The 25,377-nt window shown below is 38.2% G+C and overlaps 1 protein-coding gene across 4 annotated transcripts in view; it reads left to right on the top strand.

Annotated features, from left to right (window-relative positions):
• Positions 1–25,377, top strand: part of LOC127437169 (liprin-beta-2-like) — an 84,862-nt gene that overhangs the window by 28,118 nt on the left and 31,367 nt on the right. For all 4 annotated transcript variants that reach the window (XR_007896542.1, XM_051691913.1, XM_051691911.1 and 1 more), the window contains exons 4-9: positions 819–905; positions 3,173–3,286; positions 8,001–8,138; positions 14,516–14,719; positions 15,397–15,489; positions 22,154–22,265. Coding sequence is in view for 3 of the 4 variants with exons in the window: in XM_051691913.1 (XP_051547873.1) it covers positions 819–905; positions 3,173–3,286; positions 8,001–8,138; positions 14,516–14,719; positions 15,397–15,489; positions 22,154–22,265 (748 nt within the window). In the remaining variant the exon portion in view is untranslated. The remainder of the gene's footprint in view (positions 1–818; positions 906–3,172; positions 3,287–8,000; positions 8,139–14,515; positions 14,720–15,396; positions 15,490–22,153; positions 22,266–25,377) is intronic.

Raw genomic sequence — 25,377 nt, 5'->3', positions numbered from 1 at the left:
CCCTTCTCCAGGCAACCGGCACCTGTATGTAAGCTCTAAAGAGACAGCTTTATTGTAGCATTCAGAAGTAAGTGACAGCACTGGATCATTTAGAGTGGAGTAACAGTTTCTTTTTTCATTGTTATTTTGACTTAAATACCTTACGCAAATGACCTCATTCATTTGTAATGAGCTCCTTTATTGTGTTTTTATTGTGCATTGAAGTGATGTCAAACCTGTCTGTTTAGAACTGTTCGTTTTCACACCAATGTGCCATTTAATACCTTTAGAACAACACTCATTTGAGACATTTGTTTACTTTTCTTTATTTGAGTTTACTCCACCATTGGCAGCGATCCATTCATTCTTAAAAAAGTGGAAAAACAGGTTAGCTCCTTCCCTTGCCATCCCCCCATTTACTTTCATTTTCTGTCTGTGTGTGGCTCAGGTTTTTCAATCTGAACTGAATGTTCCCACAAAGACAGTACAGGCTGAAACAACCTACAATTTGGGGCCTTTTGAGAAATCCTCATAAGGAAAAAAGGCATAAAGGCACCAGATAATGTCTTAATTAACCCTCAGAGACCCAAGCATTGATACTGATGATTGAGTTTAGCAAGATGTGACATTCAATATGCTATTTTTTCCCCACAAACACTGCTGTTGTGATACAGTTACCAGATACTGTTTCTAATAAAAATGTGTATCATATCATATCATATTCAATTCATATCATATCAATTGTTTAAACAATTGTAACAATTCTGTTAATAAAAAAATGTCCATAGGAAGTCCCTGCTATATTATACTGTAAAAATAAATTGTGTGTGTCTCCACAGGTTAACCTCCAGTTCTCCAGCAACAATGAGACCTATCAGGAAAGGCTGTCAAGATTAGAAGGGGACAAAGAGTCTCTGGTTCTCCAGGTGAGATGTTTCTCTCAGGCCTTCATGGTATACAGCAGCTCAACATAATAACCTCAATGTCAACACAATGAGATGACAACTAGCCAACATGCTCGTAAAAACCTCACAGGGTCAAACCAGGAGACTATAATGTCTCCGTGAAGGAAAGAGACATGTGACACCTCTGTGCTCCAGCTTCCCTGTCTCATGCATAATGGGACAGTTGTAGGTCACACACCTATGAGACGATCATAATGGAAAGGTTAGGGGGTTGATGCTACTCAACACACAGCAGCCACCACAGTGTGTGTTTAGCCATTATCATATTAAAGGGATCGTTCACCCAAAAATGAAAATTTTGTCATCATTTGTTCACCCTCATGTTGTTCCAAACCAATATGACATTGAACACAAAAGGAAATATTAGGTAGAATGACTGCTTTAGTCACCATTCACTTTCATTGTATAGAAAAAATATGCAATAAAAGCGAATGGTGACTGAGGCTAACACCATGGTGAAAAAAAGTCATACAGGTTTGGAACAACACATGGGTGCGCAAATGATGACAGAATGTTTATTTTTAGGTGAACTATCCCTTTAAGACTGTTTTTCAACTGCATGCGTTTACTGTAAGCCAGCAAGGTTGTTTGTGTTTAACAGAGATTATTCAGAATCTGACACTACATTTTAACAGTAAATATGAAAATTATGACCTGCTGACAACTTGCAGTATGAGACATTGGAATGTTTTATGCAACAAAAAATCCCACATATCGCAGACTTTAAAGGTGAAATGTGTAATTTTTGCACCTCTAAGGGCACCAAACAAATGCAAAAATATCTAGATTTCTAGATTTTTTGAAGAAAAAGTCACTGTTATAATGCTAAGGTGTCCAGAGTGCGTTGTAGCACATTGCTTTATGTTTGTAAGGGTGTTCTGGTGGTTGCTAGGTTGCTTTTTAACGGAAATGTTCACCCACAAATGGCAGTTCTTTCATCATTTACTCACCCTCAGGCTATCCCAGATATGTATGACTTTTTTTCTTCTGCGAAACACAAATGAAGATTTTTAGAAGAAAATCTCTGCTCTGTAGGTCCATACAATGCAAGTGAATGGTGACCAGCACTTTGAAGCTCCAAAAAGCACATAATGGCAGCATAAAAGTAATCCATAAGACTCCAGTGATTAATTCCATATCTTCAGAACTGATATAATAGGTGTGGGTGAGAAACAGATCAATATTTAAGTCCCTTTTACTATAAATGTCCACTTTCACTTTTAAATTCTTCTTCTTTTGTTTTTTGGCGATTCGTGTTCTTCGTGCGTATCGCCACCTACTGATCAGGGCTGGTCAAAGCTGGAGATTTATAGTAAAAAAAGGACTTAAATATTTATCTGTTTCTTACCCACAGCTATCATATTGCTTCTGAAGACATGGATTAAACGACTGGAATTGGATGGTTAACTTTTATGCTACCTTTATGTGCATTTATTCGGTTTGAATGTCCTTTTTTAATGTCCTAAGTTTAATTCTTTTGGTTAGGGGCTTTTAAAAATAGGGCAATAATAATAGTAATGTCTGCCTTATCAAGCACTAATGATTGTTTCCAAAAAGGTTTCCTAAATGTCCTTATCCCCCATCCTCCATTGTTTGAATGAACAGGTTGTCCCACCCAAACTCACGCCATTGTTCAAGCCAGAGTTTCACGTGTCCGACCGCTCATACAGAGCAGTGTTTAAAAAGCGCCACAAGTCATCCTGCAAATGGCTTACTTATTATTAAACTATGACAGGAGAAAATATTTGAACATGGAGAAATTAGACACTTCACCTTTAAGAATGCAGGATGTTTAGCTTTGTAAAAAAGGCCAAAAGTTGCCATTCAACATTTGCCGGCCCCTCTTGCACTCTGATTGGTGGATTGCCTTGTGCTCTAAAACACTGATAAACGTGATTGGCTCCTTAAGCCTTCAAGGTGCACTCCTTCTCCTTTTACCTGTCCTGCTGGTTGGCAGTCCTTCAGTTGGTTTTGAACAAAAGAGCACTTTCAAAACAATTGCAACACTTGCTCACATGTCGGTCTACACTACAGAATGGCAGTTTTTAACGTAGCAGTCCAGGTTTGAGGTATATTCCTCTGCTGTGTTTGCACGTTGGAGTTGGTCATGTGTTGCAACCGTCATTAGCATACCTGTAGGAGGGACATGAAAAGAAATCGCAGGAGGAAGAGAAAGCAAAGGAGAGAGCAGGTTTCAGGTTAGTCTGAACGTTGTCTGTTGGTTTCAGGTGAGTGTCCTCACAGACCAGGTTGAAGCTCAAGGAGAAAAGATCAGAGATCTGGAAAGTTCTCTGGAAGAACACCACCATAAACTCAATTCCACTGAGGAAATGCTCCAACAGGTAAGAGAACATACTCTTTATTTTCAGTCTTTAATCCTCATATTCTGATTTGAGCTGAACTTTTCTGTATTTAATGTCCAATATACTAATGTTGCTTCTGTTTGAGGTTAAATGGAGCCCAGCAAGACACATTGAAGAAAAATATAATAAAACAAATCTATTTGACAACTGGCAGGATTCATTTCATTTCATGCAAATTTATTGCAGTTAGCAATGTTTTATATGGCATCTCTTAGACCTCCCAAACAGAAGTAATGTAACATTTTTACTGTCGGACATGTGATGATTGTTGTCAAGTTGAAATTTTGTTCAGTTCTTTTAAGAACATACTGTATAAAAAGAATGACACATCAACCTGATATTTCAATGTTAAATAGGCCTATGTTTTTTCAGACCCCAAACAGATCATGAGGTTACATAGAAATCAGGGAAATAGAAGACAGAGAAGTTTATAATGAATGACTCTTCTTCATGCTGGTTTTGCTATTGGACTGACTCCTCAGTCTTGGTGCATGTTGTCAATGTATACTTGCTTTATGACTGTAGGTTACTCAGTTCAAACATAATTACACCTAGTACATACCTTCAGATCCAAGTGCATTTGACTAGACCAAACCAAGACATTATCTTTGTGGAATTGTTTGTTTGATGAATATTCAGTATAGTAATAAAAGTATAATGTGATAAATGTGTTTTTTTTAATGTAGTATTGTTTGTTGTATGGTAACTGTGTTAAACTGGTGGAACTGTAACCATGCTAGAGCCAGCTTGTGTTTAGCCACAGTTCACTGGCAGCTGTTTCTTTGATTTGCATGGAGAAACTGTTTTCCGATGTACTGTCTTTTAAACTGCTATGTTCCTTAAGCATTGCCTCGAGAAACCGCAGTAATAGTTACTTTTCTGTGGGTTTACATTGTAGGATATTTAAAAATTCATGTTTTTTAGTAATTGCTTAAACAAATTCACAAATTTGCACTGAAAAAGTGCTTTGTGTCACTGGGACATTGTTTACAAAAGGTTATATGATTAACAAGATGGAAAGTTTCTTTTAACTTCAGGCACATTTGAAAGTGGAGGCAGTCTTTTAAAAAGTTTGTTTTGGGTAAATTGAATTAATCTAATAAATGTACAATTTATTATAGAAAGTATATAATTATATAATTGGTATTGGAATACCAATTGAAGTTAATATTTCTTTTGCCTTCTTTTTCCATACAAATTAATGTCAAATTTGTGAGAAGTGGCCACACGTAGGAGCTTTCATTGGGTGTATGTTCAGGATTCCATAACAGAGCTTCTATGCCAACAGTCATATCATGATTGAATGTCAGAGATGGAGAGATAGAAGGAGCCCTTATGTTTCCCTGCTTGATGGGACAAGTAAACTCACAGCTTAGACACAGCAGTTTTTTAAAAAATACCATAGGTTTTGTTGGCTCCTAGCTTCAATTTAAAAAACATTTTTGCAGTTTTTGATGTATCACTAATGTCCCAATGGTCAATACATTTTACGGGCGGAATCTACGCCCCTGTGTTAATCGGACCACAAATGGACTCAGCGTTGTTCTCAGCAGGCGACCTTCCTTCAAATAGTTGATTACGCATTGTGTAATGTATACTTGGACAGACAAAAAAAGTCTGTAGCTTGACTATGCAAAAACCATCTGTAGCTTGATTATAACTGTGCATATAAACGTATTGATTGAGTATTGATGTTTTGTAGTTTTTAAAACTATACTGTATGTTGTTATGGTAGATAACCTTCTAGTCTATTGAATGGCCTGGACTATGACATTAGGGTTGGGTGACTCATATCCGCTTTGCTTTACAGAACCAAGAGATCACGACTTCACCAGGGAACCTTACGTTGCACCCACATTCATTGCTTATCGTACAACATTCTGGCATGCTAGATAAATCAATTGACAATCTAAAATTCACCTTAATACAAACTCAGAGAAGTAGACACTTCAAGTGTCTTTCTTTGGTCTGTTGTTATTGTAAGAGCTGTCTGATTAGAGTGACATAGATGCTGGCACACAGAACAGTCACTGGGTCTGCTCCAGCATACCTAAAATCATTTATGCAGAGCTACGCACCCACTAGAAGCCTGCGGTCGGCTAAGGAACGTCGCTTTGTTGTACCAACACAAAGAGGCACCAAAACACTTTCCCGGACTTTCAGCTTCATCGTACCACGTTGGTGGAACGACCTTCCCAACTCCAACCGTGAAGCTGACTCACTCTCTGTCTTCAAAAAACGACTAAAAACACATCTTTTCCATGAGCACTTAACCAGTCATTAAAAAAAAAAAAAAATTCTGTTGCACTTTATTCTGTTTTGAATACTATTTTGATGCTAGTGATACTTTGTAATACAGCACTTTTCATACCACTGTCTCCTAAGATGATTCGCTTATGTTTTTCCTGTCTTGTAAGTCGCTTCTGCCAAATGAATAAATGTAAATGTAATAGATCTTTTGTGTTGTGGTTTAGAAACTAAAAAGGGGAAGTCATAATGTGGAATAGGAAGGGGGATTGCAGTTTTGAAATCTTAAGTTAGTGTGTTTGGGGGAAATTCAGTTTAATGTAATGTTTAAAAATTAGGCCCAGATTGAATCTGCTGATTTTTTTTTATTATTTTTTTTTTGCATTTTCTAATAATTAAATAATCACACTTAACAACACAAACATAAAATGCATTTTGAATGCAACAGTAATTACTTTACTGTGAGCACCGTTGTTTTCTGATGGTCAAGTGAATGAACAAATGAAACTATTTATCGGAAGACTCAATATTGTAGAGTCAATAACTAATTAAAAGGTTAGTTCGCCCAAAAATGAAAATTTTGGCGTAATTTACCCTCATGTTGTTTCAAACTAGTATGACTTACTTTTTATGCAAAACACAAAAGAAGATTTTTCAGTGAATACCTCGGCCAGTCTTTTCAGTGCAATGGCAATAGATTTGAAGGGTTAGTTCACCCAAAAATGAAAATTCTTTCATAATTTACTCACCCTCATGCCATCCAAGGTGACTTTCTTCAGCAGAACACATTTGAAGAAAAATACAAAAATATCTCTGCTCAGTAGGTCCTTAAAATGCAAGTGGATAGTGATCAGACTTTTGAAGCTCCAGAATTAATGTCTTCTAAAGGGACATGATCATTTTTGTACTTTTTTTTTGGTACTTTTTAACTATAAGCATAGTTTCCGGTCAGCAGCAGTATGCGCGTGTAACATAATCGCATTGGCATGGTCATGCGAGAACTGACGCACATGCCACCGTGTGAAGGGCAGCGCTGTTTACAACTGATTAGGAGGAATGCTATAAAGAAGCTTCGTTGGTTTTGGTTTAGATCTGTATTTGTATCTGTTTGTTTACTCACAATGGTGCATTTGTGTGCTTATCTTGGATGTCACAAACGAGAGGAAAACATGAGATTATATCTGTAACATGCCAACGCGAATTAGTCACATGAAAGACCACATGAACCCAGCGCTTTTGTGAATGCTTATACTGCTGCAGACCGTAAGCAGTGGTTTATAGTTAAAAAGTACTTAAATATTGATTTTTTTTTTTCGCACCAAAAGCGATCATGAAGCTTTAGAAGACATTAACATAACAGCTGGTGTTGTATGGATGATGTTTATGCTGACTGTCTGTTCTTTTTGGAGCCTCATAAGTCTGATCACCATCCACTTGCATTTTAAGGACCTACTGAGCTAAGATATGTTTCGGTTTTTCTTCAAATGTGTTCTCCTGAAGAAAGAAAGTCATACACACCTGGGATATCATGAGAGTGAGTAAATGATGAGCAAATTTGGGTGAACTATCCCATTAAAGCTTAAAAAGGACCCAAGTATATCATAAAAGTAGTCAATTTGTGCATCACATTCCAAGTCTTCTGAAGGCATATGATGGTTTTGGTGAGTAACAACCTGAAATTTAGCTTGTAATGTTTCAGTGAAAATCTTGACGTCTTTTGCGCGTTCATGAAAACTACTGTGTGAGAAAAGTTCATTCTGTTGCGTAAAAGGGTTGAGATATTATTTTTTTTAAAAAACTTCCTTTGTGTTTCCCATAAGAAATAAATTAGTTTAGTAAATTATGTACTATAAATATATTCCTTTAAGTTGTGAAGTGTGAATAATAGAATATATAAAAAAAAAAAAATACCTACAATGCAATACTGTGTTACTGTTTTTTGGTTTTTTACATATACCATGGTAATACCACAATTTATGAATATGGTAATCATTCGGCACCATAGTATTTATCAGAGTGCCACAGTATTACCATATGATACCATCTCTGTACCATAATACCACTACAGTACTTTTTTGAAAGGATAATATTGTGGATAAAACATTTTTGACTTTTGGGGGATTTTAAACACTGTTTAGTGTAGGTTCCCAGAGCTCTGCTGAATTTAGCCCTCCGTATCAGGAATGGTGAGAAACAAAGTTTTCCTCTTTTGGCCCACCGCCACCACCATGACTTCCTCTATCTCACACACACATTCATACACACACTGGAGAGGCAGAGGAAGTAAAAATAGCACAAGTATATTTAGTGGCGCTTAGCTTTGGCCAAATTGTTGCCCATTGGATCAGCGAGGAGCTGACTGTGTGCTGTGTAATTGTTACTGTATACAGTACAACTCTGTGTGTGTTTGTGTGCCAACATGTGTTCACTAACGTGTGTGGTTTAGGAGCTCCTCAGCCGAACTTCACTGGAGACGCAGAAACTGGAACTGATGGATGAAGTTTCATATCTGAAACTCAAGCTGGTCGGTATGGAGGAGGAACACAACTACAGAGATGAAGAGGACAAACATAATAAGGCTGAGGTACAGTATCAGTCTTTCAGCTCATAGAGGCCAAAGGGTTCATCCATGAGATATTACTAGAATAATAACAACATTATTCTAGTGCTTTAATTTATAATGGTTTAATCCTTTGGCTTTGGGTGTTAACGTCTGTTTACAGTACTTCCTCTCCTTTTAGGATCTGTCTTGCATCAACTGACAGCTGTTATTATTTTCTACACAGTTAAATTTTTTTCCCTTGTCCCTATATTTATAATTCTGTTGAAAATGTGTAATACTGATTTGGATGCGCTGAGTAACAAAATTGTGGACTCTTATGCTACAAGTACCACTATATTGATGATTGATTAATTTGTCGCTTATTTGTTTGATTAATTGGACAAAATAGCCCAATTTTATTTTCAGTATTTTATTGGAAACATGTTATTCCACATGTCCGATGCTTTTCCTCAAACAATGTGCTAACTGAAGGCAATAAAACAAACCCAAATAATAGTCAATAATGTCATTTATTGTCAATAATTTTCCTCTATTGTTTTTTTTATTTTATTTTTATCAATTAGTTCTTGCAGCTCAAGTTGATTGATTGTGGTTGACTGTTTGATGTTTTTTTATGTGTCTTTTTGAGTATGTCTCTGTCTGTAGTCCACCTGTTGGCTCTAATTCAGTTGAAGCCACACACACAAAAAGCAGCCATGTCAGTGTTTCTGCAGTTTAATCATTTTCGAGATACAGTATATTAATAGGAATGTGTGTGGTTCTGCTGAAGAAAATCATATTTTGTCTAGAATATTACTGTTGGTGGTTACCAAGAATGCCCTTTGAAATACAAGCTCAGTAAACACGTTGATCTCAGTTTAAAGGTTTTCAGCTGATATTTCATCTGATGTTTCCTTTTGACGTATGGAAACATTATGAGGAAATGGGAAGTCATGTTGGCATGTTTGTGTTGCGTTTATGTAGATATTGTTAATTTATCTCATCTTAACACCTAATTACTTATCAGGTTCCCAGGGGGCTTTTAAGCCCCTAAAGCACACAGTGCAGAGCAAATACTCAGACCAAACAGAGCCTCAGATAAACACCATAAAACTTTAAAGGAGCATCTGTCCTTAGCTTTATTCTTGAAACTGGCTAAATGTCTGGCTTGCTGTGACAAGCTAAAAATGGGAACGTTCCTTTTTTAAAGTATTTTCCCAAACACTGACCGATGGAAGTGGACAGGGTTCCAAGTGAATTCAAGTTGTGTTGTCCAGGCCTAGAAGTCTTGGAAATGTTATTAGCTAATATATATTTTTTCTAGTTATACTCAGCTCTAAAATATTTCATCAGCTAATGAAAAATGTGCATATGTTTTTTAACCATTTACATTTTTTTTTTTTTTTTGTATCATTTCTTTTAAGACAAATACTTCAGTGTAATCAGTTTGCTAAAATACATTCTTAATCTGAGTAATTGCTAATTAGATAATAAGGCTGTTACCTATCAAATTCAATTAACATCATCTCATATTTTATGCAGTAATATGTAAAGCTATGTCTAGAATAGGACTATATGTATACTGTGTATATATATATATATATATATATATATATATATATATATATATATATATATATATACAGTACTGTGCAAAAGTTTTAGGCACTTAAGATGTTTCACAAAAACATTTGCCATAAGATGATTATTTATATCTTCAGCTTTAGTGTGTCAATAGGAAAAATACATTTTAGACTCCCAAACAATACTTTTGCAAATAGAAAAGATTAGAATAGGAGAATAGGGCAGTCTGCAAGAGATGGCATTGACCCCACAGAGCCCCCCTACTGAACATCGTGTCAGTCTGGGATTACATGAAGAGATAGAAGCAATTGAGACAGCCAAAATAGATTGAAGAACTGTGGTGAATTCTCCAAGAAGCTTGGAACATCCTATCTGCCAACAACCAAGAAAAACTGTGTCCAGGTGTACCGAGGAGAATTGGGACTGTTTTAAAGGCAAAGGTGGCCACACCAATATTGATTTAGCTTTTTTTATGTTTACTGGACTTTGTATGATGTTAATTGATAAATGAAAACTATTTATGCCATTACTTTTGAAGACATACTCACTATGCAACATTTTTCACAAGTGCCTAAAACTTTTGCACAGTACTGTATGTGTATATATATATATATATATATATATATATATATATATATATATATATATATACACACTGCGTTTTGAATTATTAGGCAAATTGTATTCCTCAGGATTAATTTTATTGTTGAACAAACACAATGCTCTCAGTCAATCCAAAATGTTATTGAACCTCAAACCTGAATGTTTAACAAAGAAAAAGTGAGTTTTGTCTTTCTCAGGGGAATATATAAGTGTGCACAATTATTAGGCAACTAAATTACAAAAAGAATTTCTCCCAACTCAGTTGTTTATTCTCAATTTTAAAGAGTAGGTGCAACAAATAAGTAACACAAAATGACAATTAAATAACATTTTTGGCCTTTTAAAAATATTCAGTGACCAGTATAACCACCCTTCTTTTCAATAACTGCCATGAGCCTTCCATCCATGGAGTCTGTCAGTTTCTTGATCTGTTCACGATCAACTTTCACTGAATTAGCAACCACAGCCTTTCAAATGCTGTTCAAAGAGGTGTATTGTCTTCCCTCACTGTAAATCTCACATTTGAGAAGGGCCCACAAGTTGGATTTAAGTCAGGTGAGGAAGGGGGCCAAGTCATTATTTGGGCATCTTTGAGGCCCTTGCTGGCTAGCCAAGCAGTGGAGTACATGGATGCATGTGATGGAGCATTGTCCTGCATAAAGATCATGGCCTTCTTGAATGCTGAGGACTTCTTCTTGTACCACTGCTTGAAGAAAGTACTTTCCAGAAACTGACAGTAGGTTTGAGAGTTGAGTTTCAGTCCATCTTCAACTCGAAAAGGTCCAACTACCTCATCCTTAATGATAGCAGCCCATACCAGTACCCCTCCTTCACCTTGCTGGCACCTGACTCGAAGTGGTGCCCTGTGTCCATTAGTGATCCAGCCACGGGCCCATCCATCTGGTCCATCAAGAGTCACTCTCATTTCATCTGTCCATAAAACCTTTGAAAAATCTGTCTTCATGTATTTCTTTGCCCAATCTTGACGCTTCAACTTGTGAATATATTCAGTCATGGTCGTGTTTCAGCCTTCTTGACCTTGGCCATGTCTCTGAGCACTTGGCACCTTGTACTTCTGGACATTCCAGGTAGGTTGCGGTGCTGGAATATGGTAGCATTGGAGGATAATGGGTTCCTGGTAGCTTCACGTTTAATTCTTCTCAAGTCTTTTGCAGTTAATTTGCACCTTTTCTTCTCCATGCATTTTTGTGCCCCAGTTGACTATTCGCAACAAAATGTTTGATTGTCCGGTGGTCACACCTCAATAGTTTAGCTATTTCAAGAGTGTTGCATCCGTCTGAAAGGCATTTTACAGTATTTGACTTTTCAGTGTCAGTTAAATCTCTTGAGGTAATGAGGTATTGAAGCTGCCTAATAATCATGCACACCTTGATATAAGGTGTTAGTCACTTTCGCCACACCCTCCCTCATTACACAAATACATACCACCTGAAAATGATTGAATGATTGAATCCAATAAGCATTCAAGTTTATATGGTTTGGAGTTGGAAAATGTGCATGGAAATAATGATAAGATCAGAATACTCACTTGCCTAATAATTGGGCATGCAGTGTATATATATATATATATATATATATATATATACATTTTTTTGGGGGCATTTTCATTTCTTTAATTTCTGACCTTTCAAAATGGTGGCTGTCTGTATATATCTGTATCGTTTAGTGTTAAGTTTCAGACAGGTATACCAAGGACACAAAAACAAGGGAAGGAAGTAGACAGTGAGCCCATCCATCTCATTGTTATATCTAATGTACATCATTCATTTGAGCTGGGCTATCAGGCAGACTTAGCCTTTCCACACTGACAGTGAGTTTAAAGAAGCATGATTTACAGATGTAAACACGCACACAATTACACATACACATTCAAAACCAATGTCCCACAAATGTTCCCAGTGCCAAAAAGGCAATACTCTGATAAGGGAAGATGTTAATTGGTAGAGACACAAAAGCATGAGTTGGGCCTAAATGGGAGACAGTGACAGACATCTTGATGAATGTGAAATGAAATACGCCAGAAGTGCTTACTGCTGTAGAGGTCTTGACCAGCATTCAACTGCACACAACTCACAAGCGGTTTTTAACACGAATCGACAATGGGTGTCATTCACTTTTAGAAGGTACAGGGTACATATATTTAATATTTAATATTTCTGTGTTTTGAAAAGGGATCTGCAAAACTATTTTTCTAAATATTTAAAAAATGTATTAGTTGGTGGGTTGCCTGAAGGGCTAGGTGACTAATGGGTTTTAAGGAAGCCCTGATGCGTTTACATAAGACGCGTTCTTGCATTCAAAAACAGCTAGATGTAGTGCAACAGATTTGAACAGAATGAAGGGGTCTCAAGACACATTTTTAAAAGTTGGACTATTTTTAACCTGACATCATCATAAAACCGCAATGCTCATGGCCTAGATGCTCTAAAAACGCAACTGCTTTATATGTTCATCTTAATATGTTTGTTTATCGGCAGTGCTTTATGTTTGAGAGGGTTTAACCATACAAATTCGACCATCATGACACTAGTTTTGTGAAGATAGCTTTTTTAACAGAATAACTTGTGCACAAATGTACTTTGTAAATTTTGCAGTTGACAAGTGTGTGTGAAAGTATTCAGTGACCAGTTATCATTCCTGAAAATTTCTGTAATTTTACTATAGGCAAAACAAGAATTATTTACACTCTTTTGGGTTTGTAGGTTGTAGTTTGCTGAGTGATGACTCAGTATCGTAAATCATCCTGTCTTCCATTTTTCCCCAAAATCCATGTAGCTAATAGCATTACACCACGCAGTCTTGGTACTGTGGTAACTGATTCCACTTTGCCATTTGTTGCATCAACAAACACTGGCCTCAAGTGTGACAGCTGCAAGGCTCCATTCAACAGAACGGAATGGCAGACATTCATTTTGAACATACCACAGGCACAAACATTTTCACCACAGACATCCCCCTACTCACAAATCTCTGAACACAGCTAAATATACTGTATGTGCGGAACGTGCACCTTATCATAAGCTTTAGTATCAACAGGGAATATCATTGATATTCATTCATATGAAACTTCCTCTGGCTGACAGCCTTTACGTTTCTGACAGTATGGCTACGATTAGCCTGACTAATCCTTCACTTGTTTACAAGTGGAAAACAGACTTAACATTAACATGTTCATTGCAGATCAAGTAAGATTTTATAATCAACACGTAGTACTATAATCGGTCTCTAGTTCAGATTAGGTACAGATTTTTCTGAGAAACATTTGTTTTGAATCACTAGTCCTTGTATTTAAATCTTTGAAATATAGTATATTGAACCCCAGACAAGCTTGTCCTCACATAGACCCATCTTTAAATTGCTAAATAGGTCAGTAACTTATTTATACTGACAGAAATGGGCCACAATGCAGCCCCCTTCACCTCTTGGAGTCTTTGTCATTTACACCAAAGGAAATTTGTTTCAAGACTAAAACATATAGTTGAAGCATAGGACCCACACTCAGATTTAATGCTGACAACATGTGGAAATACACCTCTTGAGTGGACATGTGGCATTTAAATACTTAAGCTGACTCCAATAAAATTGTACAGGGCCAAACAATGAATTTGTCTGTTCAGAAAACAAGGATTTATAATTTGACCATTATGTCTATTCATTCAGGAATCAACCGTATGAATGGCCCAGTGGTCTCAGGGCCATTGTTAAAGTGTTATTAGGCCAGTGCTGCTTTGTCACTAAATCTTATATTTGATGGTCATGTACATGTGTTTGTATGCCTTGCAAATGGAAACATTTGATATATGTGATATATTACACTGCAGAAATAATTCTTAAAGGAATATTCCGTGTTCAATAAAAGTTAAGCTCAATCGACAGCATTTGTGGCATAATGTTGATTACCACAAAAATTTATTTCGACTCGTCCCTCCTTTTCTTTAAAAAAAAGCAAAAATCGAGGTTACAATGAGGCAGTTTTTGGAGAGTTTAAATGGAGAAATGTGAAGCTTAAAATTTTATAAAAGCACTTACATTCTTCTGTTAAAATTTGTGTATTATTTGAGCTGTAAAGTTGTTTAAATTGTCATTTTTACAGCCTTTTTAGGGTTTTAAAACAAAATCCTTATTTTTAAGCCCTGTCTTAATTGTGTTTCCAAATCTGATTTTCTCTTTTTTTTTTTTTTTTTTTGCTTTGTTTATTTCTGTTCTCTCAGAGTGTGGTTAATCTAATTAGTGAGCTACAGGAACAGATGTGTAAATTCCAGGAGGAAATCAGCAATCGCATTCAGGAGCAGCGGGCCCTTGAGAGCCAGGGAGACAGTGCCACACGCGAGGCTCATGACCAGAGCCCTGATGTGGGCCTTGGTGCTTCGGACACTGAGGAATGTTGCTGCCGCTGTAGAAGCGGAGGAGAGAATGTAGGCAGATCCTCCTTACGTGGTGGATTTACTTTAAGACTCCCCATTTTTTGTCTTTTAACCATTTCCCCTCTAACTTTTGGAGACTCCAACAGGAATTATTACTAACTATCTCTCCCTGCAGTGAAATCGGTTTGTCTGCAAGCTCCGCTGTGGGAATTTCATGGTTGCTGGTGTTCGCAGTGTGTTCTTGTATTCTACCATTGGTTTTTAACAGAATGTCCTAACTTATTTTGGGTGTTTACCTGCATGATGGAAGTTCACTAACGCTTACGATTGCTGATTAGTTCTAGAGAGCTTCCAGTGGGTTTTGGGTGTAGTGGTGACCCTTTGACTTTGCTATTAAATATTTATTTCTTGATCTATTTTATAACTTTTTAAGGAGCAAATGCATTATTTTAAGAAACCAAAATGGATTTCCAGGAAAGTTTTTTTCATATTTTAACTGCACGGTTTTGTGGGAACTGACATTTATGGATCCATTTAAACCCTTTTCCTTGAATTTCCTTTTGTATATTGTTCAGAATGACCTTATGCTTTGTGTGTCTATGTAAACATGAAAAATACAATAGTTGACATGATAGTTACAGAATAAAAGTTTAATTTGTTCATGTACTATTGCAAGAATGGAAGGTTATATTTGTAATCGCTGTTCTGTATAATTGTTTGTTGATCAGGCATTGCTGCAAGAGCTTCACATTCTTAAGAGCAAAGTTGATGAACTGGAAGGGGAGAAATCACAATATGAGAGGAAACTCAAAGCCACAAAGGTATTGTATATTTCAAATGACCTCTCAAAAAGATTAAATACTTACTTATTAGGCTTGGAACTAATTATTGGGGCTCTCATGGTACTGCTTTAAATCACTTGATGAGTGCAGTTTTCATTACTGTGTTGACATACTGTATATCCTATTGACACAGGAACTGTTTTTGATTGGACAAAATTTTGTGCAGTGCCAGATTTTTGGTCTGTTTTCCTGGAATAGAAAGACTGTAAATTTTGTATGTGTTTATCTGCTTAAACTAACATTTTCAACATTTAGGATTACATTAGTATATAGATGACCTCAATGCTAACAGAAATGGACTAAAAGCCACAAAACTTTAATTCTGATTACATCTTTAAAATGTTATCCAACTACCCCATTCTCTTCAGCATTTACCAACAGTTATTTATTTTTTTAGCTTGGCTAAATGCAAACTCTTAAACTTCTTGCTTAAAACGTCTTGCTATTCCTATATCCCATATCTCCTCTAAGTATATATTAACTGGTGTCCATCTTCTCACAGACTCTCAGCATAACAAACGTCCCTCTGGATTTCTCTTTCTCCAGCTCTCTATCACCTATTCCCTCCATGTCTGTTACCAGTCACTCCTGACCAAGCTTTCTGCTCTGAAGCTCACGGTCGAGCACACTCAGGTAGAGCGACAGCATTGGGAGGAGCGCTGTCGGACAGCTCAGGTTCTTAACCTTGCTCCCACTCATTATCCCTAGTTGACCTCTGTAAGTTGTATGACACAAAGGAGAGGGCTATGATGGTCCAGTTCCAAATGGCGCCCTTAGCCCTTGTGGTCCACACTTTGGTGATGTAATGTTGCATTTTTTGGATTGTTAAGGCTAGGATATACCTTGTTTTTCCACATGCAATTATGTGTCGTGCATGTCAAGCACTCTAGCCTTTTAAATATACTCTTTTGACTGTGAGCCAGCATGGACGCTTTCAACGCATGCACGCTTTGACTCTTTAGTACAGTCAACTCCAGCCGCATACGCTGACGATGTGCACAGACACGGATGTCTGCGAGAAAAATTGGGCTGCCTCACGGACTTTGCTGCTGACGAAATTTATGACACGCGTTTTGTGCTTTAGTAGTAGTAGACCCTGTGAACTCTGCACCAGCATAGGCATCATAAAAGAGCACATTGGGGCGCCTATGAGCACACTCGTTAACCATAAAATGACAAATGGGACACTCAGTGGTCTTGTGGACTTCATGGAAATTTGCAAGTGAAGACCACAACGCTGCAAGTCCACATCAAGTGAATAATTTTGGACGGAGCTGAAGCCACAATACTTTTGGTGATAAATCAAAACCAACCTCTGCTCTGGACTTACATTGTAGAATTCAGGCAGGTCCGGACGTGCTTTTGAATTTTGCTGTATTCTGGCTAGATTTTGAACTGACTCTGCTCTTTCTTCACCCTCCCAACTGATCTAATGCATTCTTTTCAATGTGAGCTTCCACAAGTTTGTAGGCTCAGGAAAAGAGTGCATCAAGGACGTATACTGACCACAAAGGGGGCGCTTGTAAGCACTCTTCTGAAACCTATAATTAAATGGGACACCCTGTGATCTAGACTTCATAGACATGCAAGCAAAGGCCAAATGAAGTGCACCATTTGGGACAGGGCCTATGTTTTGTTGTAGTTCCATGAAAATGTCCATTCCTTTGGTTGTTTTACCTTCTTCTACTCCCCTGTGTGCCTTGCTCTTTCTTTCATTTGGATATGTTTTGTGTTAGGTAATTGATCAGCACTCAGTCAATTGCTGATCCGTGTTATTTGTGATGTTGTTGACCAAGTCAACATGTACAAAATGTTCGTACAACGTTGTTGTTTTTTCACAATGCCCCGTATCTTTAAACAGTTCTTGCATCACCATGGTTGCTCTCTAGTGCTCGACATGGTCCAGTGGCAATCTTTTCCACCGTGAGTTGTGTCGAAGCAAACAGTGTAGGGAGCAACGTATGAGGGGATGGGCTGTTGAAGGTCATCCATCTGTGTTTGACCCTTGTGCTCATCAGTGGAAGAAGCATGTGTATGTTTGTGTGTTTGAGTGTTCGTTTCATTTGATTTCATCCTCCGGCAGATTGTCTGGTCTGCCTGTCTTCAAGGGAGCCTGGGTTGAGTAGTTCAACATGGGAATATAAACAGACTAGCTCACCATGTCCATACAGAAATCCTTTTTGTAGACATCATTACAGTATACGGATATGCCTGGTTCTTTTCTGTATGCTGTAGAGAAAAACTATAAAAACACTTATAGGGGTCATGAACTGGAAAATCAAACTTTCCATGATATCTTGACATATAAGAGTTCATAGCACTATAAAAACAAACTGTAAATTTCAGAACTGAAAACTTCTTTGTTAGTCCAAAAAAAGGCTTTATTGAAACCAAGGTGCCAAAATGGCTTGTTCTCTACTTCCTCCTCACTAATATGTCATAGTGAGGTATTACATCAGCACAGGCCAGCCTCTGCATAAACAGATCAACGCCTACTTTATCGTCGACACTGCTTAGGCCCACCCACCAGTCTTGCGGTTAGAGAGGTGAGATTATTTTTGGAGCAACAGGAGGTGTCACAATGGCCATGAAGATGTCAAGATGTTGCAGTGCCAGGTTGTGGGAAACTAGATCTCTTGCATTTGCTTCCCAAGGATCCCAACATAAAGAAAGAGTGGCTGACGTTTATTTTTAATGATGTCCCGGATCGCATCGGTAAGAACGTGTTTGTTTGCTCGCTTCATTTTACTGATGATTCTTTCACAAACAAGACATAGTTCAAAGCAGGCATTGCAGAGAGACTTAAATTAAAAGTTGATGCAGTGCCAGCTATATTGGACCCGACAGTGATGTCGCAACAAACAAATGTGAGTAACCATGTTAATTGTTTTGCTTCGTATGTTACAGACTGTTAGATGTGTACTGAGTATTTGATTTGATCCTAGTGATTTTAGATTAGTTTTAATGCACAGGGATCTCTAAGCAGCATATATTTTCTTGTTCTGTTGGCATGATGGCACAATTGCCACAGATGCACCTAAAGAGTATTGATATCAATATATTTAGACAATCTCTTTCCTTTTTAATGAAAACATGACTCATTGTAATAAACAACATATGCTTTTGTCACTACACTGAATATATGATGAAAGATGATTATATGACAAACGACAGTGCGACAAACACTGGTGAATGTATCCTGTATACGTTTACATGTTGCATAGTAAGTGTATCCTTTCACAGTTATAAACATGATAGCACCATGTATTTACACTTTATTTGGTACTGTCATGTGTTACTCAGCATTTGTAAAACGTGGAAATGTTTCACCGTTGGAAAATGCCCCAACTATGTAACAAGATACACACCGTTGTGTCACGTCTTGGTTTAAACAAGAATAAAAGTAATACCTATTACACAAATAGACAAGTAAATTACAGTGATTACTTACCATGCTGTCACAGACTGCAGTATCCATGGTGTTTGTGGAGGGGGTTAATTCGGGATCAGACTCTGGCTCAAACCTGTATGGATGAATTCCTCCGGTTGTCATTTTTTTAACCATCCGAAGTTTTCAAAACAACCCCACGTATGCGTAATGGCGGGGGCGTTTACACTTATCCACATGCAAAGATGTTACCCAATCACAGCAGTGGGCGTTTACACTGAAGTCTTCAAGAACACACGCCCCAAAAAACAGAGCATTTGAAGCAGAGGCACAAAAACTGGATAGAAAATGACCAATTATTCCTAAATTATGACTACTTTTAATGAAAAAATCACACTAACATTATAAATGGACCTCAAGGAACATTATAAAATAAAATAAAAATCCAATTCATGACACCTTTAATGTCCATTGGGGCCCATTACTGCCCACTAACCCTTGTCTTTTTGTATTGGTGGGGATGCCCTTCGCAGCTTATCTGTAATAAGGGACTTTCAAACATACAGTCTTTGCCATGAATTTAAATGCAATTTCCAGTTTCATGTCATGTGTGAACAGGATCCATTGTCCAAACGTTTTAATTTCAGAACTGAAATACTTTTATCGTTAAAGCATCAATATTGATGCTATAGGTCTGTTCCAAAACCTAATGAGCTGTCTTGGTGAGTCCTTGCTTCTGTGGCAGCATCCTAACTGAAATGGGGCCTCAATGTGATTTGGAATGCTCTACATTCAAATAGCGCTCTTCACCCACAGCTTACGGAAGACTCGACTTACAATTGCTTGCAATACAGATGATGCCAGAGGCGTGACACGATACTCTAATGAGAAAAAATAAACATAGTACACACATATTTTGGGTAAAACAGTCAGTTTTCTATCAGTTTAAATTGTTTTTATCGATACTACTCAGGATTGAATGGATGATAAGTATATTTATAATCAAAATTTCTCTCACTTCATCCACTGTATTGGATTTCTTTTTTACATAGCTCATCACAATGCATTCCGAGATTGCCTTGTGGAGAAAGGATACATAAAATGGTATCTTAGAATTTGGCAAAAAATTGAAGTTTTAGGAGTCGCATAATTAAGGTACCTACCGTTTGGAACAGTTATGTCGGGATCGCACCTATAATGCATTAAAATGCCATCTCCGGAGGCAACTCACAAGGTTTTGGAACTGACCCTGGGTGTGAACAAAGTCATGACATTAAAGATTCAAGAACACACACTGTTAGGACACTCTAATGCAAGACATGCTAATCTTAAGTCTATTATCTTGATTTAGCTAGCTAGCTATGTTGTGGAAAGAAATGTTGTTCAATTGGACATGGTTCATTCAGCTAAATATAAATCATTATGTGCCAGTTTTCAACCTGTTAGCTTGCTATAATTCCAGTGTATCTGGATAAAGTTATTCAGGCAAATTACTTCAAAGTTTTAGCTGCATTTTTGTGGTGTTGTCTTAATGGTAACAATATGCTACATGTAAAATTCATAAAGTTGTTAACTATAAAATTTGTCTTATACTCTGCATGATTTTTGGGCTGCCGCGTGAAATTTTTCACATTAAAATTTAAAAACTCCCTGTTCACACTTACAGTGGACTAATATAATAAAAATTGTCTCATTTTACAGATAACCCAGTATATTTGAAGAAATTATTGCAATAATTAATAAACAGCATTGTATATGTTTACAATTTTATGATAAACTTAATAATTTTCCTCTATCACCTTCCATCACATTATACTGATCTGAAATGTAGGTGGTGTTCTAACGCATTTTAGTCCTCACCCATAGACAACAAGTCTTTTTTGAAGTGATAAGAGCTTCCACACTGTTTTGTTGAATATCTTGGCTTCTGAGTTGTCTTAAAGCCCAGTCTGGGAGTCATTGGAAAGTAGAGAATCACAGCTTTACAATGACATGTAACATTTCATATTCTATAGATGGCAACCTATTTTGCTGATGATTTGTTTCTCATACTTTTTGTACAGACTTCATATTTTGTTCAGAATGTTTTTGATACATCATTGGATTATTCATCCAAGCAAGCTAACAAACAAGTAATTTCATTAGCTCATTTTAAAGCTAACAACCCAAGGTAAGATTTAATATGAAGTTTGAGGCTATTTGGGGCTTACAGATCAGTGGTCAGCACAGAAAAGAGACGTTTGCATTTTATGCCTTACCAAAATAAAATTTCACTTTGTGATATTTTTGAAAATAATTCAAACTGTGGTATTATGGCAATTATAAACTGTACAGTCACCTTCCTGAGCTTTCATTTGATATATAACTTGTCTATTTAAGGGCTATGTGAAGGACTTTTCTATTAATTGTTTTAAATTTCTACAACATAACCTCTAGGTGGGGCCAATTTGCGACACAAATAATTTCAGGCCTTATTTTGTTATTTTATGTAACTAAAGCAAAAGTGATGGGGATCTCTGAAAAGTTCAGATTTTAAGCTTTCAAATGATACCACATATGCCTAACTTATGCATCCAGGGACTTCAGTGTTTTAAGTGTTAAAATGGCTTGCCATATAGCGCCTCCTCACTGACCATCATCATGTACTCACGCTCATGCCATCCCAGATGTATATGACTTTCTTTCTTCAGTAGAACACAAATTAAGATTTTTAATAGACTATCTCAGCTCTGTAGGTCCATACAATGCAAGTGAATGGTGACCATAACTTTGTAGCTCCAAAAAATCTCATAAAGGAAACATAGAATAATCCATAAATCTCCAGTGGTTAAATCTATATCTTCAGAAGCGATATAACTGGTGTGGGTAAGAAAAAGATCCAAATTTAACTCTAAATCTCCACATTCACTTTTACATCTGAAAGTCACATGTTGTACCTGTTTGGTTTCACTTTCACATCTGAAAGTGAAACTTAAAGTGGAGATTTAGAGTAAAAAAGGAGCCATTTAGCAAAGATTAGTCCTCATATGCAACCACAACATCAACAATTCTATCCTGTGCTCAACCTGGATCTGTTGCATTTGTGTTGTCAATGTCAGACTCTCCAGTTTCCCAAAAAACATTAATGTGATCGCATGAAAATGTGATCCATGTTAATCTATTTTCTGTATGGATGAAATGTTTATTGTCTAGGCAGAAGATATTTTCACTGTGTTCTCAAGGCTACTTACCTGCTGAAGTATTTCCGTTTTGCAGGCGGAGATTGCCAAACTCCAGCCGCTGCTTGCTACAAAAGATGCTGAAATCGAGTGTCTTCAGAATCAACTTCTATCCCGGGGAACCGTCAGCAATGACATCACAGAGAGAGGTACATCTAAGCAGATTAAATCCTAACGAAAGTGCTACAACATGCCACTGAGGCCTTAGCTCAAAATAATTTAGCATAACATTATAGACCCCATGAAATCACTTAACAGGCACACTCAGCACAGATTTCTGTCCTGTGTTGATGTATTTCCTATTTAAACAAAGTGTGGGTGGGACATATAAAAGGCCTCATCCCTTTTTTCTTTTCTTTTTTTTTCCAAAATAACCAATAGCTTTTAGTTTACATCACAACCATGAACCATAATTTGCTACTTGCTAATCAGTTTCGGTGGTAATGTAACAGATTCAGGTGAACCAGAAGGTAGATTCATTTGCAGCTTTACTTGTAAGGTCACAGAGAATATACAACAGGCAGAGGTCAGTATCCAAAATATACAGCAACGTAGGCAAATCCAATAATCGTGGTCACAAAACAGGCAGAGGGTCGAGGCAGGCAGAAAACAATGAAAAGGTGTATTCCAGGAATAGATCAAGGTCAAAAGGCAGGCAGCAGAGAATCAAGACGATAATAACAAGCAGTAGTACAAACACAGGCAGACTAGAATAGAAAAATGCTCAGAATTGTTAGCCGGGGCAAAAACAAGACTTTGCACTGAGCCCTGTGTTTGCAGTGCTTAAATAGTCCATGAAATGGGTTACAGGTGCATTGTAATCAGTCCCTCTGAGGATAATGGGAATCGTAGTTCATAAGAACAGTTAATACTTGGGTGACAGCGCTCTCTGGTGGTTATTGAGGGGAGTGTTCGTAACTGGTTCCACACTTCCTCGCTCCGCCGGAGCCAGTCGTTGATGGCCGGCAATTCCGTGGGTTCTCCTGACATGGGGAACAAGGGTGGTTGAAATCCCAGCACACATTGGAATGGAATCATGCCCGTGGATGGTTTCTGTAGTGAGTTTTGGAGCAGGTACCGGCTCCAGTCGGTTTGGTTTTGATGGCAATACATCCTGAGAAATGAGTGATTTCTTAATTCAGACGTGCGGTTTACCTGTTAGATTGAGGATGGTACCCAGTGGTGAGGCTGATGTTGACATTTAGTTGACGGAAAAAGGCTGTCCAGACCCGAGCAGTGAATTGTGAACCCTGGTCGGATATGATGTCTTCAGGTAAACCGTAGAACCGAAATACTTGATGTAATAGATGTTCTGTTGTCTCAAAGGCTGTGAGGATCTTGGGTAGAGGGATTAATCGGCATGCTTTGAAAAACGATCGATTACTGTTAAGATTGTGGTGTTACCATGAGAGACTGGAAGATCAGTGATAAAGTCAATGGTGATGTGAGACCATGGGCACTGCGGGATGGGGAGTGGTTGAAGCAGGCCTGCCGGGATTAGTCTGGAAGATTTGGCTACTGCACAAGTAGAGCATTGGTTGACATAAGAAATGATGTCTGCCTGCATGGTTCTCCACCAAAATTGGTTCCGGAGCAGTTGCAGTGTAGCCGTGATGCCTGGGTGCCCGGAGCTGGTGGCGGTATGGAACCCCCATAAAACCTTCTCCCGTAATGATTGTGGCACATAGGTTTTGCCTTCAAGGCAATCGTGAGGAACTAGATCTTGAGACTGAGCCTGGGTAATTTCTGTCATGATGTCCCATTGGACTGGGGCTATGATTAGAGATGTGGGGATTATGGGTTCTGATGTCTGGTTCTGATTCTGAGCTTCGAATTGACGAGAGAGAGCATCAGCTTTAACATTCTTGGTGCCAGGGCGATATTTGATCTTGAAGTCAAATCGTGTAAAGAAAATAGTGCCCACCTGGCCTGCCGTGGATTCAATCTCTATGCTGAGCGCAGAAATTCAAGGTTCCGATGATCTGTCAACACGAGAAATGGATGCTTTGCCCCCTCCAGCCATTCCTCCAGGGCTGATTTCATGGCCAGTAATTCTCGGTGCCCACATCGTAGTTTTGTTCTCCCGTGGAGAGTTTTCAGGAATAGAAGGCACGGGGTAGAGTTTCGGAGGTGACCCATGGCGTTGTGAGAGAATGGCTCCGATCCCGGTGTTCGAGGCATCCACCTCGTCTACGAATGGATAGTCTGGATTCGGATGATGCAGAATGGGAGCAGAGATGAAGCGGGCTTTGAGGTCCTTAAAGGCTTGTAATGCTGATGCAGACCAACATAGTTTGGTGCCCCCTCCTATTTGCATGAACTTAAGGGGTGCAGCAATCATGCTGAAGTTCCTGATGAACTGTCTGTAGAAGTTAGCGAACCCCAGAAAACATTGTAGTTCCTTCAGAGAAGATGGTTGAGGTCAGTTTAAGACTGCCCACACCTTGTTGTCATCCATGGCGACCCCCTCAGAACTAATGATGTAGCCCAAGAACGACGCAGATGTCTGATGAAACTCACATTTCTTGGCCGTGGCGTAGAGCTGGTGTGAGATTAGACAATGGAGAACAGCTCTGACATGTCTGGTGTGTTCTTCCAGGGTATTGGAATAAATTAGAATGTGGTCGATGTATACAATCACCCATCGGTTTAACATATCTCTGAAGACATCGTTGATGAAGGACTGAAACACTGAAGGACTATTGGCATGACCAAGTATTCATAGTGCCCACTGCTGGTGGAAAATGCTGTCTTCCATTCGTCCCCCTCTCTGATGCAACTGAGGTTGTAAGCACTGCGCAGATCCAGTTTGGTGAAATACTTGGTGGTTCGTAGCTGTTCCAGTGCTGCCGGGACTAATGGTAAAGGGTAACGAAATTTCACAGTGATATCATTGAGAGCACTATAATCGATGCAAGGTTGGAGACCACCATCCTTCTTGCCCACGAAGAAGAATCCAGCCGCAGCAGGTTAATTGGATGGTCGTATGAAACCTTTGGCCAGCTCCTCCTCAATGTAACTTTCATGGCCTTGGCTTCAGGTTCAAATAAAGGAAAAATCCTGCCTCGTGGTGGTACAGTCACTGGAACGGTGAGGGGGAAGTTGTGACGCTTTGGTCTTACTGAAGGCTTCCACCAGATCTGCATATTAATTTGGTAATTCGGGTTCCTCAGCAATTTTCTCTGTGACTGATGCAGCTCCAACAGATATAGGAATTACTGACCTCAGGCAGTTGGAGAAGCTTGTGGAATCCCATTGTGA

This window comes from Myxocyprinus asiaticus, chromosome 48 (genome assembly GCF_019703515.2).
Source record: "Myxocyprinus asiaticus isolate MX2 ecotype Aquarium Trade chromosome 48, UBuf_Myxa_2, whole genome shotgun sequence".
Lineage (NCBI taxonomy): Eukaryota > Metazoa > Chordata > Actinopteri > Cypriniformes > Catostomidae > Myxocyprinus > Myxocyprinus asiaticus.
Note: the sequence above shows the minus strand (reverse complement) of the source record. Positions and strands in the feature narration are given on the sequence as shown.